Source organism: Pteropus medius, unplaced genomic scaffold (assembly GCF_902729225.1).
Source record: "Pteropus medius unplaced genomic scaffold, Ma_sr-lr_union100, whole genome shotgun sequence".
Lineage (NCBI taxonomy): Eukaryota > Metazoa > Chordata > Mammalia > Chiroptera > Pteropodidae > Pteropus > Pteropus medius.
In genome coordinates, this window is record NW_024351731.1 from 4,772,276 (window position 1) to 4,788,028 (window position 15,753).

General features: G+C 59.1%; 1 protein-coding gene across 1 annotated transcript in view; it reads right to left on the reverse strand.

The window, feature by feature from the left end:
- COL22A1 (collagen type XXII alpha 1 chain) overlaps positions 1 to 15,753 on the reverse strand; it is a 186,233-nt gene that overhangs the window by 65,825 nt on the left and 104,655 nt on the right. Inside the window, exons 26-34 of the mRNA XM_039846211.1 lie at positions 12,825 to 12,869; positions 12,197 to 12,259; positions 11,689 to 11,742; positions 9,291 to 9,332; positions 6,621 to 6,653; positions 3,246 to 3,299; positions 2,934 to 2,987; positions 2,233 to 2,286; positions 981 to 1,034 (exon numbers count right to left, since the gene is read on the reverse strand). Coding sequence (XP_039702145.1) covers positions 981 to 1,034; positions 2,233 to 2,286; positions 2,934 to 2,987; positions 3,246 to 3,299; positions 6,621 to 6,653; positions 9,291 to 9,332; positions 11,689 to 11,742; positions 12,197 to 12,259; positions 12,825 to 12,869 — 453 coding nt within the window. The remainder of the gene's footprint in view (positions 1 to 980; positions 1,035 to 2,232; positions 2,287 to 2,933; positions 2,988 to 3,245; positions 3,300 to 6,620; positions 6,654 to 9,290; positions 9,333 to 11,688; positions 11,743 to 12,196; positions 12,260 to 12,824; positions 12,870 to 15,753) is intronic.

The following is a 15,753-nucleotide window of genomic DNA, read 5'->3' on the forward strand; positions in this document are numbered from 1 at the left end:
AGGTGAGGAGCTGGCATTTCTACACCCGTCAGTCTAGGCTGCTTCTGGTGGACCCACCGGCCATGTGTCACGCGGCTGGACACTGTGGCCTCTAAAGGCCAGAGAATCCGCCAGGGCCAAGAACGCTGGCCCCTGCAAGTCAGTGGCAGGCACTGAGGAGGGATGGCAACACGACACAGGCAACATGGCACAGCGTCTACAGCAACCGCTAATGACACGACGCAGCCTCTCCGTGCCTCGGTTTCCCCGTGTAAAGCAGGGGCGGCGATAGTGCCCACCTCCCAGGGCTGTGAGGATTAAACGGGGCAACACGCGCAAAGCGCTCAGCAAAGGCCCGGCACGCGTGCTGCCCGGTATCTGCCCTTCAACTCGCTACGAGTGTCATCTGTAAGGGTGACAACCGGCCGGGGCTCACCTCCGTCTCCTTTAGGAGCATGGTGGTGCTCTGTTGCCCTTGACTAGATGCCACTGGCCCTTACTGCACAACGTCAAGTTGAAATCAGCGTCTACGGCAGCCTTAGAGCTCGCACAGGGAGGCAGAGCCTTGGCGTGTCCACACTGCCTGCCCCTCCCCACCGAAGGTGAAAAGCCCAGGCCTCAACCGCACAGCCAGCTGCGGGCAGAGCTGTGACTCAAGTCCGGCACCCCAGTGGTCGGGCCCCCCCCAACTTCTTCAGGTTCATTTGCGTCTTCTAAGGCAAACTCGGATGCTGACTCCAACATCAGTGACCTTCACAGACTTTGTGCAGTTACGACCCCTTCATTTACCACCAGGAGATCTGGGGAGCCACCTAGAGCCTCAGGTTGCTACTTTTTTAGGTGACCTTTGTTGGGACATTAATTTCTCCATCTGTAAGACGAGAGTGAGGATGCCTACACGCCTGCCTTTCAGGGGGACAAAAAAGCTAATGCGGTGGGCATGCACTGTAGATCCACAAGTGTTGGTGCCCCTGCCCCCACGCCACCCCCAGACTACTCACCACACTTCCTGGGGGGCCGCTGGCACCGGGGGGGCCTACAGGTCCAGGAGCACCCTATTCGGAGGCAGCAGGCGTTTAGAGAGGCCCGTGGTACTGACCGCACACCCCGGCCTCTCTCGAACCTGCCTTCCGCTCCCCTCCCCGTGACTTGCAGGAGATAAGAACCTCCTCTCACTCGAGTGCGCAGCACCCCAACCAGCCAAGCCTCAAAGGAGCGGGATCCGGCACAGAGGCGGGGGGCAGGAGGGCAGAGGGGCTCTGGGAGGTTCCTTAGGGGGCAGAGGTGGCAGCGGCCGGGGTGTGAGCGTGCGTGCGTACGCGTGCATGCGTGCGTGTCTGTATCGTGGCTTTGACTATGGAATCAGGGAAGGCTTCCTGTAAGAAGTGGACGTGAACTTGACACTGATGGCTGGGCAAAGGTTCTACGGGCGGAGATGTGGTGAGGATTTTCCAGGTGGGTCGACTCTCAGAGTCCTGGCGGCCACGCGTTCCTCACGCTTCTTCCAGGCCTCCCTGCCTGTGCTGGACCTCCACGCCCCTCCAGGCTGCATTGGCCCAGGGCTGTGCCCACTAACAGGGATGAGCCTGCCATCTGCCCCCTTCCCTGACTGCCCTGGGCTGACCCTCAGCCATGGGCACGGCCGGCCTGGTCATGCAAGCGCATTCCAGCCAGGAGTGAGCGGACACTGCCTGCTGCTGCCCCTCTAACCAGCACCCACTCCAGGAGGCCGAGGGAGGTGGCCATGAGACAGAGCTCCAGTCAGCTCTCGGGACAAGGACCAGCCCTGCTGAGGCTCTGGGTGTGAGGTGGCAGGCGGCAGCAGCACAAGCGTGCCCGGGGGCGTGTGAGTGACGGGACGTGTCTGTGTGTCCTCCCAGCTGCATCTGCGTGCTGGGAGTGCACACACGTGTATCTCTACAACGCGCGCGCGCGTGTGTGTGTGTGATATACACATGAGTGTACTTCTTGGAGCCACAACCCGTGTGTGAGCGGGCATCTGTGTGGGGTGTGTATCGCCGTGTGCGCAGAAGGAGCGTGGGCACGTGGGCGAGGCCCTGCCAGGCTCGGTCTGGTCTCTGAAAGGGATCTCTCCGTCTTTGGGGCTCAAAGGGCCCCCAGCACTCGCCAGCCACTCAAGTGTGGGCTGCACCTTCTCAGCCCCTTCCCCCGTCAGCCCAGAGCTGTGAGCCAAGGGTCCCCTCCCGTTCTTTGGGGCAACTCCCCCCAGAAGGCGAGCAGGAAAGAACTCACAAGGTTTCCAGCTGCACCGGGCGCTCCCTGTGCACCTTCTTGTCCCTTGGGACCCTGCACGGAAAATGAAAGACAGAGGTGACGCCGTCCTCGTCCCCATGCAAGGTGCCTTGGGGACACCTTGCTCATTGGAATGGGTTGATCCGAACTGAGAGCACAGGGAGCAGGGACTGCAGGTGCGGAAGTCACACCTTCTGGCCACCCGCTGCTGCCTGGCATCCTACTCCACCTTCACCACCCCCGGGACAGAGAGGGCGCTGCAGAGGAACTGCCCCGGGAACCTGAACCCCTGTCTAAGGGGGAGCTGGCTAAGAAGCCGAAACTGAGAAAAACAGCAAAATCGAAATGCTAACACACACTGGGTGCCATTTAGACCAGAGCTGCCGTCAGGGCCAGGCGCGGGGAGGGGGTTCCGCATCTGAGAAGCCTCAGGGCGCCCAGACCCGCCCCGCACCCCCACCGCTGTGGGGCTGCAGGGAGTGGAGAAGGCAGAGCGTGGTGGGCACTGAGTTCTCCTAAACTGACGGCGAGGGGTCCAGAGGCGGGGCCCTGGGCTGCACTCGGGGTGCTTTAGGAGGGCCTCTGTGCCCCTGGGTGCTGGGGTGACCTCAGGCAGGACCGGGGCAGCACCCGTGAGGGGCAGAGGAACCAGCGGGCATTTCTGGGTCTGGGGACCACAGGTGCAGGCAGGGTTTTCTTACCGGCAGTCCCGGGGCTCCAGGAGGCCCGAGGTCTCCAGGACGGCCCTGTGACCCCTGCAATGAGACAAGCCATTGGTAAACGGGGCCATCGCCCTTGCCCCGAGGAGACAGGGTGGGGGTGGACGCACGCCTGGGTATAAGTTGGGATCCACGGCTGAGGGTACATCTGGGAGCCCCGAGGGAGGAAGGGGCTGCATTTGGTTCAGAGGGCTCTTGTGGGTGGGCGATGCAGCTCGGGCTGGCAACTCCTGGGCCCTCGGAAATCCCGTCCCAGTAACCAGCAACGTAGGGTGTGGGGCATGGGGCACTCACCGGTTCCCCGGGCGGGCCACGGTCACCCTGCTCTCCCTTTGGTCCTTGCTCCCCCTGTTGGTGGAGAAGCAGAGTGTAGCAGAAGTGCCCGCCCGCCCACAGACCTGCCCACAGACTCAAGCCCACAGACCCGCCCATTGCACGACCTCCCTCCTGCCCACAGACCCCTCCTGCCTCCCCATCTCAAAGGCCAGTGCTCCTGGGTGGCTCATCCCTCCCACTCCACCGGGACTCTGATCCATTCTTACTCATCCTTCAGGTCTAAGGTCAAAAATCGCTTCTTGGGGAAACTGAACCCCAAACCAAGCCAAGTCCCCCCCTTAGGGACATGCACGGCGGCGTCATTTCTCCTTTGTGGCGTGGGTTATGGCAGCACTTTCACACTTATTTGTGTGTTTTCATTCCTGGCCCCTCCAGCCCAGAGCCTGGCAAGCAGTAGATCACCAATGAAAAACGATGTGAAAAATGCAGTGGGGACCCTGGAAGCATCTGGAAGGCAGGTCCAAACACGGGAGCTGGGGAGCCTGGGGTGGGCTGGTCAACCTTTAGTGGGCAGAGAAGGCGGCAGCAACAGGCGGGGGCCCTGTGTGGCTTCCACGCTGCTCTCTGCAACCACGCAGGGCAGATTTTGGGGACCTTGCCCCCGAGGCTCCTGCCTGCTGTCCTCGCCCAGGCTACTCACTGTCCCCCAGTGAGTGTCTGCAGGGCCCCGGGCCAGGCTCCTCATGCTGTGCATCATCCGTTGAGGGGAGCGGCACGGGCACAGCCCGGACACCATGCCCGGTTCCAGAAGGCTGCTCTGCGGAGCGCTTCGCGGTGCCGGCACCCAGCTCTCCCACAAACATGAGTTCATTCCTTCTAGAATCGCCGTTTGCAGCCAGCTCAGAAGAACACGCTCTAACTCCACCAGGGATGACACCTTCAATCCTAGCATGGTTTCCTCCTAAAAAACTTCCCATGCTGGGAACCCATGAAACACTTTGGTCCTGAAGTTACCAGCAACATGCTTTGTAAAAACAGAGGGCTTACAGGGTCAGTTCAGGTGATGAACTCAGAAGCCTGCAAGGGACTAGAGATGGCAGGAAGACAGGCTCAGGACCCACGAGTGGTCAGGCCAGAGGAGGGACCCTGGGGACGCACAGGCAAACGCTCCAGCCAGGTTCCGTGCCAGGCCTCGGAGTCAGAAGCAGTACCTGCCAGCCGGGCACACTGCACACTCCTCACCCATTGCTGAATGCAGACACCTGGCTGGTCCCTCTCCCCTCCGACTGCCCCGCTGGCCATGTCGGCCAGGTCAGGCTCCCCCGTGGGCTCAGTAGGTCCTGCAAACTTGGCACCGGCTGGGAGCCCTGAAAGACACCTTTGCAGGCAGAGCGGTGCTGGAACCAGGCTGCCCGGAGCCTTGGGGATGGCAGCTTCTGAAACACCTGCTGGCCAGCAGCTTACAAAGCCGGCTTGAGTTCTCAGCCGTAACTTCCCCCAGGCCGAGGCCGCCTGTCCCTCCTTCCTCCAGCTGAGTGTGTCCTCTCTACCTGACATCTCCAGACCTGCACAGCATCCTACGGCCGAGCTGAGCTCTCCACAAACCACCAACCACCACCATGCCGCCTGGAGGCCTCCCAGGGCGGTCACCAGCGCACCCCAGGAGCTCCTCACCCCATAGTCAGGCACTTCCTCCAGGCCCTCCCCGCCCTTTCTCGTCCCTCTCTAATCATGCTACACACTTCGCGCCCCCTCCCTGTGTGCAGAGACCCAGACAGTACACGCCTGAGGAGAGCAGGGAGAGGTCCACAGAACACTTTTCAAAACCATCGATACAGACACAGTTACCATGGTGACGAGGCTGGCCCGGAGCAATCATGCAATAATCTATAATATGTGTGTGTGTGTATTTTTTATAGGCTCAATTTCCTTGCTTTGCATCTGAGAGTGGCTTCCTGGTTCCTGCAAAGCTCAGACCCTATAGGCAGGTGTCATCCGTGGGACTTGGAGCGGGGAGCCCAGCAGGCCCCAGCTCCCACTCACGTGCCTCCCACTGAGACACCGTGGAAATCATCTTTTATGGAGCAGTTCCTTTAAGAGGAGGCTGGATGTGCAGACTGTCTCAGGCTTGAGGGGCTCAGGATGGGCTTGGGCAGAGAGGCCGGAGGGTGAAGGCCGGGGAGGCAGTGTAGGGTGTGTGAGGTGGTCCGCAGAGGGGACGATGGGAGGGGTAGAGTGATCTGAGTGCTGCCACCTGGGGGCTGGTGAGCCTTGAATCTCGGCAGCAGGTGGAGACAGCCAGGGCCTCTGGCTGGCACCTCTGTCTCGATTCCCGTCTCCAAGGGGGGCCCTCTGCAAGAGGCTTAGCTTCTCTGAGCCACGGGATCACGCCGTCTGTGGAGCGGGCACGTCCTCAGGGATGGCACGACACCTGCACTGTGCCTGCCGTGCTGGAGACTCTCATGCTGTGTCTCTCTGAGTCCCCCTTTTCAGAGTAGGGGGCATAGCCAGAGCCCCCGAGCATGGCCTTTCCCACGCACCCCCTTCTGCAGCCCACGCTGTCCCGTGGTGTCCCCTCGGCCCCCCGCTTCCTTCCGTTTCACCTCCGGGGCAGCTCGGGGCCCTTCCGGCTCCTCCCGTGATGGCCGGGCCCACCCTCGCTGCCCGCCCCGTTATCTCCATCACAGACGGGCTTTTTCCGAGTTCCATCGCCTGAGCACAGAACACAGGGTGAGAGCCACCTCTGGACTGCATCGCCACTCGAGCCTCTCAGTGGGCGCGTCCCAGAGCGGCCAGTCACGTCCCCGTCACAGAACCGCGTCCATCCGTGAGCACGAACGTTGACACAAGGGCATTTCTGGCCTCCGCGTGGCAGGGCCCATGGCGACCGAGGACACTTATTTCCAGGAGAGCCATCCGTGAGACGTTTTAGTGATGGCGAGCCTCCCTTCCTGCCCAGCATTTCCGTCTTGACGAGGGGCCACAAGCCCCTTACTTGGCCACACCCGAAGCGGGCCTGTGTCCAGTCTTCTGAACAGCCCCTCTTGGACCGGGGTCCCCTCAGGGCACTCCACTCCGGGACCCTTCACTGCCGACATCCCACTCATCAATCTTCTGCCATCCCACGATAATTCTGTTCTCCTCGAAACCACAGCGACTCTGTGTGTACTGAAGAATTACATTCACCCAAGGAGAGGTCTGCCCCTGGCCCTGGTGTTACTGGGAGGTGACACCCAGGCCCCTGCCTGACACTGCAGCCTTACAGGGCCCGTCCCTACCAACCGCCAGGACATGGTCTGGAAGCCCAGGTACCCGGCGGTGGCTCCCAGAGCATCTGGGGGAGTCACGAGCTAGGCTGAGGGCAGCGGGCGGCACCAAGCGGCCGCTACTTACTGGCATTCTCGGGTGCGGGGTGAACAGGGACGTCTGAAAGGGAGAGAGGAGAGAGGTGTGAGTCGGCTTCACAGACCCGCCTCCGGGAGAGCTACCAGGTGGAACGGCCTCGGCCTCTCCTTTGCAGATCACTAGTTTTGACAATTAGAGTCGCGTATTGCTTTGAAGTCCCTGAGCACTGATTACGACAGGAAAGCAGAGGTTAGATGTGGGAACCCCGGAGTCACACGTCCTGAGCTCAAGCCCGGTCATCCCCGCCTAAAAACTGTGTGACCTCGGAAAGCTGTCAGCTTGTGCATCCTCATCTGTAAAACGGGGATGAGTCGTTCTCCCCTCGGGGTACGGGGGGTGGGAACCCATGCCTGTCCTAGAGCTGTGCCCAGGACGCTGGGGCCATCAGTGTCTCCGTTTCACTATCAGGGTCTCTGGCAATGACGCAGGTGACAAGGAAACGAGGACGAGGGGGCTCTGGGCACAGAGAGCCCAGCTCACGTGAACTCTATCTCGGCGCACAGAGACCCCTGCACTGGCCCATGGGGCCCTCCGGCTCGCCCGGGCCCAGCTGCATTAGACGCCTCCCGGGGTGAGGTCTTCCGCAGCCCCCGAACTTGCTCCCCCTTCCCTTCACCTGCCTACGGCCCGCTCCCCGCTCCACCAGCCACTCAGATACAACTCAGGCCTCCTTGTCCTCCTCCCTAACGCACCCTGCTCATCTTCTCGACAGCGTTCACTGTGATCCGTAATGCACACTCATCTGAGCCGTACATGACTGGAGCTCATCTCCCTGACGAAGCTGGAAACTCCATCGGGTCCAGCCTTACGGACGCCTGGCCCCAGCAGGTGCTCAGAAAAGCAAAACGAAACAGGGACAAACGGACATCGTGGGTTCCAGGCCCAAGACAATGAATTCAGAACGGGAGGAGAATGAAATGGCTCGCACCTCGTCCACCACGGCCTCGGTCCCACTCTCTCCCCGGAAGAAACCAGTTTCTGGTTTAACAAACTTAGGGCTCTTTTCTACATGTTTCCACAAGCTTATGAATGTATAGAAATAAATGACTTTGCGCAAGAGTTATACAAAGAGTAACAGCAAACGCACTGTTATTTAGGGTTGTTTATAGGTACTAACGCATGTGTTCTTCACAGGAACTCTTAGAGGCAGAGGATCTGTTTTTGTCCTGCTTTATGGATCAGAAAATCGGAGGGCAGAGGGGCTGCTTAGCGACGTCCGTGCAGCGAGGGGATTCTGGGGCAGGAACCGGCCACGCACAGCGGCCCATGTCCTTCACCCTTGCACACACGTGACTTACAAGCTGGTTATTCCACTTAGTTTTCTTGAGTGTGGGTATCTTTTCAAGGCCATATACATAGTGCGTGTGTGTGAGTGTGTGTGTATTTTTATAAAGCAGGATTCCACGACATGGACAGTCTGTGGCTTACCTAATTCTATGCTTGTGGTCACGTAGGCTGCCTGTAACTTTTCATTGTAAGCAACTTCGGTGTACACCCTTGCTGATGCTTTGTTAAATGCACATCATGCAAATTACTACTCTGGAGTAGATGCCCAGAAGCGGGATTTCTAAGCTAACAGGTAGACACTTTTAGATATATTGACACCGAGTTGCTTCCCAAATGAGTGTCATCAACCTGCCCTCCCACCAAGCGGAGGTGCCCGCCTGCCTGCAGCGGATGTCATCAGCCTTAAACGGAAGTTATGTGGCCAGTTCTGACTCTAAAGTTGCTTCTGAGATTCTTCTGACATCCTTGTAGGACGGCTAAGTCCCATTTTGACAGGCACGGGGAGGAGACTGAGCTGCGGAACAATGACTGAATAAAAATCAGAGTGAGAGTTGTTGTCACAGCGTGTGTCCAGGCTCCCTCCTCTGCTGGCCTCCACACCGCGGCCGTTCCCTGCTTTGGAATGACCAATCCCTAGTCCCCAGCGAGAGCCAGCACCGGAAGCCATGCTCAACCACCCTGAAAACAACTGATCAAAGCACAGAACGTCAAGGCTGAGAAGAAAAACTGAGATGAAAAAGAAAATAAATAATCCAAAAAATGCTCCCCTATTTATACAGCAGTGGTTTTATATTTAGTATCACTAATGCTCCAGAAATGCTGCTATGTGCTCGTATCGCTTGAGTTAGCTTTTACTGCAAGTGTACAAGATACTTGGGTACAATTTGTACCTTGAAAGTTGAGAAAACCAAGTCTTTTCGAAATTAAGTAATACATCTGAGACCACAGTGCTGCTGAGTGGCAGAGCGGGGACTCAAACTCACTTTCGTCGGGCTCTGAAGCCTACGTTCTCGGTCACTGCTCACTGCCTGGTATCAAGGCTCACGGCTATATGTCTGCACGCAGTCTTACCCTGGACTGCATCTCGGCCCTGGGCCTCAGTGTCCCCAGCATAATGGGTAGGCACGTGTCCTCTGGGTCTAGCCAGTGTTTCGATAAGCAGCGATGAGTTCGCTGGATACAGTAAGCTGACAGCACAAAATGTTCCCAGAGGGGCTATGTGCTTGGGGGTTATAAAGCCGAGGAATAGCCACGGGCTGCTGGCCAACTATTAAAGAGATGTTTATGACTAAATGGCACGTTCGTGGGCAGTGGGGCCTCCCAGTGTGCTCAGAATTCAAAGGAGGAAGGGTTAGAAGCAGAGTAACTTACGGTTCCGGGTGCTCCAGGCGGGCCCACTGGGCCGGCTTCGCCCTGGACAGAGGAAAGAGAGAAGCATGACCAGCAGTCTTTCTGCTGACTGCCTCTCCTGGGACACCTGTACCCAGACAACAGAGCCACCTACCCTCCAGCCACCTGGATAGATGGATGGATGGATGGACAGCTGGATGGACGGACGGATAGACGGACGGATGGATGGATGGATGGATAAGATAGATGATAGACAAACAGATGATAGAGATGTAGGTAGATATAGACAGACAGACAGATTCCAATTTATAAAATAGTTCGGATATATGACAGCCTTATGTCTGAGAAGGAGCTACGCTGCTTTGTGCGGCCGCAGGCTGTCTGCATCACCTCACGCCCGCGGGCAGTGCTGCAGCGAACATCCTGGCTCTGTGCCCTGTCCGTCCCGCACTGAAGGGAACAGGCTGTTCTCGGGGGCCTGAGGGGACAATACTCACCCCGTAAGCAACACAGGCTTAGGAGTCGAACCTCCTAAGCTTGAAGCCTAACTCTACTGTCTTATGCATCATTTTACCTCTTTGGGCTTGTTTTCCTCTTTACAAAATGATGATAATAGTACACGCAGCTCACAGCATCACATGGGACTGAGTAAGAGCCTTGTCAGCAGGACCCGACAAGGGGGAAAGCCACCGTCACGTGTGTCCTCAGGAAAGGAGGTCACGGCTGTTCCACGCAGCAGGGTCCACAGCGCAAGAACCTGGTCTAAGACCTGCCGTTTCACCTGTGCCACCATGGCCACAGAGCTGGTGCCTCTGGCCAGTGTGCTGCCAGCAGCCCAGGGCTGGGTCTGCTGCAGGCATCCCACATGAGGTGACTGGAGGACAGGGGAGGCACGGCGCCGGCTGAGAGAGGGCCGAGGCCGCTCGGAAACGCTCGGGCGATGGTGAGCAGCGATGACTACTCTGTGTGCCGTCCCTTGGTCCACGGCTGCGCAGTGCTCAGTGCCAGGCGCTGGCTTAAGCACCTGCGACACAGACAGACACACTCGTGCTCCCATCTCACAGACAAAGGAACCGAAGCCCTAACGGCCACTCGCCTGCCCAACACCACGGGGCCAGAGAATGGCATGGCAGAATCTGAGCCCTTCACCGCTGTGCTACACCGCCCTGATCACACTTCCCGAAGCTTCGGGAAGGAAAATACTTGCTCGGTGCCATTTGTGTGACCTGAGTTCACCGCTTCTCTCCCTGACACTGCTGACCTTGTTCTCTGGACCAATCTAATCTGAGCCGACTGACCCCCCCAGCAAAAAGTCCGAACAACCGGAGCTGAGCGTTCCCAGTCGGATGCGTGAGCGGGTACAAAGGCGAGGAGGGCCGGAGGGGAGGCAGGGCTCCAGCCCAAAGGGCCTGCCCGAGGCCTCGGGGAAGAGCCAGCCCCTCCCCACAGAGCTGGGGGTGGGGGGGCAGGCGGGGGCGGGGTTGGGCAGGGTGGGCCACCTGCAGCTCTCTGACTTTAAGAGAAGAGGTCTGGCTGGAGAAGGGCCTGTGGGGTCTGGGCTCAGCGCACGGGCCTGGCTTCTTTCCAGCTCCTCCTGTTCCACGCTCAGAAGCCCTCGCTGAGCAGGGAGCATTGTCACGCCCACCTTCCAAGACGCCCTGCGGCCCAAATGCTCCGTGGGTGGTGGGGAGGACACTCACTGGGAGGCAGAGGTAGGGATGGGCGAGGCACAGTCAGGAGCCATGATGTTGCTTTAAAGTCTTATTTTGGATATTTGATCGAAATTGTCTATTGTTACGCATTTCTCTGGAGGGGACAGAAAGTGGGCCAGATTCTTTGGGAGCTTGAATGTGATTCTGCTGTGACCCCGGCAATTCTGCCAAAGCAGTAAAAGGCGTTTTATGGTCTCGCTGAGTCTTTTGCATTCTGGAAATGAGTCTCTCAAATCAAAACTGCATTTCTGAGAAGTGCACAAGAGCAGCAGCCTGGATGGCCGACACGCAGAGCCCTCTCTGTCCCCGGCCCTCCATTTATAGATGGCAGGTCTGTCCTGAGCAAAGCCCGCAGCCCTCGGCCAGAGAGCGCGAAGGGGCGGGGAGGCTCTCCCGGAGCCCAGAGAGGCTGAGGGCCAAGGAGAGCGGGAGCCCGGCGGGGAAGGACGAGCGGGGGACAGGGGCGGACGCGAGGCCCCTCGGGGTGTGTCACCGCTCCTGGCCAGCAAGCCCAGGCCCAGGGCCATCAGAGGAGATGCTGGGAACGGCAGGGGCGGGTGGGACCGAGACCATAACCGAGACCGTAACCCAGGCCTCCACTCCGACCTCACGCGGTCCTCGCTCCACCGCCGCGGGCCACTCACGCACACGAAAGGAGGATCTGCCACTCGTGGGGCTGATGGCGGCAGGACAGCAGCAGCTCCTACCTTGTCGCCTCGGTCGCCTTTCTGTCCCGGAAGGCCCAGGTCACCTTTCTCTCCCTGCAGCAAAGGATGACAGCAGGAAACATTAGAAGCCGACTGAGCGTGACGCCCGCCTTGTCCCCAAGAACAGTGGGATCCTGGACGAACCCCTTTGCTCTCCGACCGGCTCTTGCCTCGGCAGTAAATGCCACGGGAAGCCCAACTCCAGGGGGCGCCCTGCCAGAAGCACCTGATTCTCCACTTGGCACCAACAGATGCCGCCCCCCCTTCCCGTCATGTCCATCGAAGACGCTTCAAGATTCATCTCTCGGCCGTCGTTCCTCAGCCCCAGCTCACAGACTCACAGGCCTGCTCCACCCCCTCTTAATCTCTCCCATTCTCTTCCTTGAACTTGGGAAACACCCGGAACCCAGGCCCAAATCCCAGCCCTGGGCCCCCAAGGGACTAGGCTCCAAAGGGGCTGCTTCCCACGGGCACAGGGGCCTCGGTGGGAGGCGCGGCCACCACTCACCCGCTCTCCTCTCTCCCCACGCAGGCCCGGGAATCCTGGGGCGCCCGGGAGCCCCGCCTGCCCCTGTGGAGACAACACAACCTGTCTGTCAGCGCACCCCAAGGAGGCTGTCCCCGGCCAGGCCATGGGATGCCTACTCCCTACTTCCTGCTCCCCAGCCCCCCAGAGAGTCCGGCTTAGTGGAGGTGGCGCGGAACGCACAGCAGTGTTGAAGGGGGGTCCAGGGGGCGCGCACGGGGGTGTCCCCACTCCCAGGACCCGCCTGGCCTCTCGTGTCTGCCCCTTGCCCTTCGGGGCTCACACAATCTCGCCTCCTGGACACCCTTCCTGGCACTCGCCAAGTCTCAGCAAGGGGGGCCTCCTGTGCCCCCCGACCCTCACCTGCACGTCAACTCTCACTGCACCTGCTCAATGGCTCGTGGTTCATGGTTGTGACCCGTGCCCAACACAGTGACAGATGCTCAGGACATGCTAATAGTTACCATACAAAAAAGCTCAGGAATGAATTTACTGAGCCCCCAGAAGGCAACTGACACAGGCCTGATGTGTACGAATGAATGAATGAGTGAATGAGTGAATGAAGCATGGAGTGAAAACAATGGATGAGTGATGGTACGAACATACAGACCTTGTCTCCAGGTCGGCCTGCCAGGCCCTGCTCCCCCACGTCACCCTACAGAGAGTAAGAGATACCCCATTACCTTCTGCTCACACTTGCAGAGGTGGCCGCCGATCCCCAGGTGTCCCCACACACTTGCAGCCCCTGCCAGCCACAGCCCCTGATTCTCAAACACGGGGCGCATGAGCCACAGGCCGTGGAAAGCAAGGGTCTCACGTTTCTGGAGAAGGGGCTCCACAGTCCTTCACATTGTGCTCTGCTTCCCCCAAAGGAAAGAACTTCTAGAACTGCCCTGGACAGAGTCTACAGGTTGGATCCTCTTGTCCTGAATCCAAATGCTTACAACTCGGAACAGTGAGAGGCCAAAACCCAGGACTCCTACGCCCACCACGGCCCTGGGCTTAATTGCACTTCGCGGACACCCAGACCCCAGCTCGGTCCAGTGACAAAAGAGAAGCCGCTGAGAACATGTCCCAGCTGACCCCTGGCCGCGGAGGTCCTTCAGACCCTGTGAGCACAGGCAGCCAGTCGGCAGGCAGTAAGAGCTGGCTTTCCCCTCCCCCACGGCGTGCCACGACAAAGGCCGGTCTTGGGTCAGTGCTGGTAAAGTCCAAATGGACCCTGGAAAGCAAGCGCCAGGCAGGGCTGTCTTGGTTCCGGGAGGCTGGTCGAAGCCTTGTGCTCAGCCAGGAGGGGCCTGACCAGCGTTCCATAGACAGGCTGAAGTGGGGGCACAGGGCCAGAGTGGCCTGTTCTCCGACCCCATGGCTGCTGGGCTTACTGGGTCCCTACAAATAAATCACTGACCCAAAGAGGGGTGTGGTGGGGGTAGGGGTGCAGTTTCTGGCCAGCGATGTGTCTTGATAATCACCAACTTCTTGAATGAGAATTAATTTCTAACATCCATCATGCTAGTTAGCAAAACCTCTGTGTAGATTCCATGAGAAAAGGCGTGCACATGAATGAATGAACGAACGAACGAACGAACGAACAAGTGAATGAGCACGTACACGTACACATAGGGCTTTCCCTGCAGCTATGCCGACTCAGTTGGCAGTGAAGGCCAGCGCCACCACCGCTCACCAGAGAGGAAGACGAAAAATAGAGTCAGAAAGTAAATAACCGAAGCCCTACGTAAGCAGCTGGGCACACACTCTGGTGCCGCCGGGCGGACTGGCGTCTGAAGTCAGCACTCGCTGCAGCGCCAGACGCCCTCCTTCTGCCATCAGTCCCCAGGGTGTCCAGGCGCAGTTAGGAAGAACCGCCCTAACCGGAGCTGGGCAAGCACCTGCCACTCGAATGGCCACTTGACGCCTGCTGGCATGGCAGCACCTTGGCAGTGGGAACCGCTGGCTTGGGCACCGAGGGGCTGTTTGGTTAGAAGGTGTCCCGAGAGCCTCCTGGATGCGTGCTGTGAGCCCTGGCCAGAGGCGCGGTGGACGGAGCACTGGGCAGCAGCCTGACCTCTCGAGGCCGATGCACCTGGCCCGGAAAGCAGCTCCATCCTCCAAGCGGACCCACAACCCGCCTCGCAGAGCGGCCACACTCTCCTCGGCAGAAGTGCATCTTCAGCTGGCGTTTCGTCAAAACGAAGTAACGAGACCCCGGGCCAGTTCTTCCAGACGAAAGTACGTTGTCAATGCATCAGAAATTCATAGCTGCAGAAGTTCTTGGCTTTGAATTTTCCAGAGAAATGTTTTACACACGCAGCGCTGGAAACTGCATAAAGATGACGCGAGCCACAGCGACTTCTCTGTGGGGGTCTCGCAGCCACCAGCGGTCGCCAGAGACAGACAGACGGCATGTCCACTGGAAGACTAAAGAAATCCCTGAGGGCCCCCCAATTTCCTCTCGGTACTCCTCACGGCGGACCGCTGCGTCTGCAGAACGCTGTGCAGGGGACGCGGCGATGGCTTCCGAATGCCACCGGTGGGGACACAAACGATGGCAGGGCAAGCCCGGTCAGCACCCCCGTCCCCAAATGCGGGAGCACGCGGCCAAGGGGCATAGTCGCCTCCAGAGAACCGATGGAGTCAGGACTGAAAAGAACAGCAAGCCTGTGCCGGCGCCTGAAGTCCTTTCTGGAAAGTGACAGCACTTCAACCGGTCAGTCAAACACGGAAAGGAGGCCTTGGCTCCTACGAGACCATGAGCTTCACCCCACACGGCCACCTCCACAAACGCGGGCACAAAACACAGCCAATGAGGTATCATTACAGGCTGATGGCTCGCGGATCATAATAAATATTTTCTGAAAACACAAACATTGATTCTTAAAACACGGAGAACCGCTGAGCTTGGAAGTGGCAGGGGGAGGGCTCGCTGTGCGCTGATGCGGGGGCGTGAGGGCCGAGTCCTAGGACCAGGGAGCAGGAGGCCTCCTGCAGGGCATGGGGACACGCGCTCCACGCCTGAGCCACCTGGATATGCGGGAGACAGCGTGGGCACCATGCAGTCTATGCTTTTATTGTCCCGCTTTCATCTGGTCTTCTAAAGAACGATCATTTTCTAAAATAGGGACGGGCCCACGGACCTGCCCGTCAGCCCTTCCCTGGTCAGCAGAGTGCTGAGTCCTGCCCACCCACTGTGTGGAGTCCAGGCCCTCGCTGTGCCCTTGCTGGGCTGAATGCGTCACCCACCCTCCACCCAATGAACCCTCCCTGAGCACCAGCAAGGGCCTGACGGAGGCTGGGAGCGGGGAGGGAGGCGGCCAAGACCACGTCATAGCCCTTACCCCGCTGGTAGAGCCCAGCAGAGTGCGAAGCACGGTGGGTGGAGGGGAGGGGCGTGCTCCCCGTGCAACCGCCTGTGTGGGCACAGAGTTCCTGAGGGCCACCAGCGCACGTGCATGCCAGCTTCCCCAGCACGCCACAGCCCCAACACACATACATCAATCACACGCCCAGACACACGCGCACACAAATCACACACCCAGACA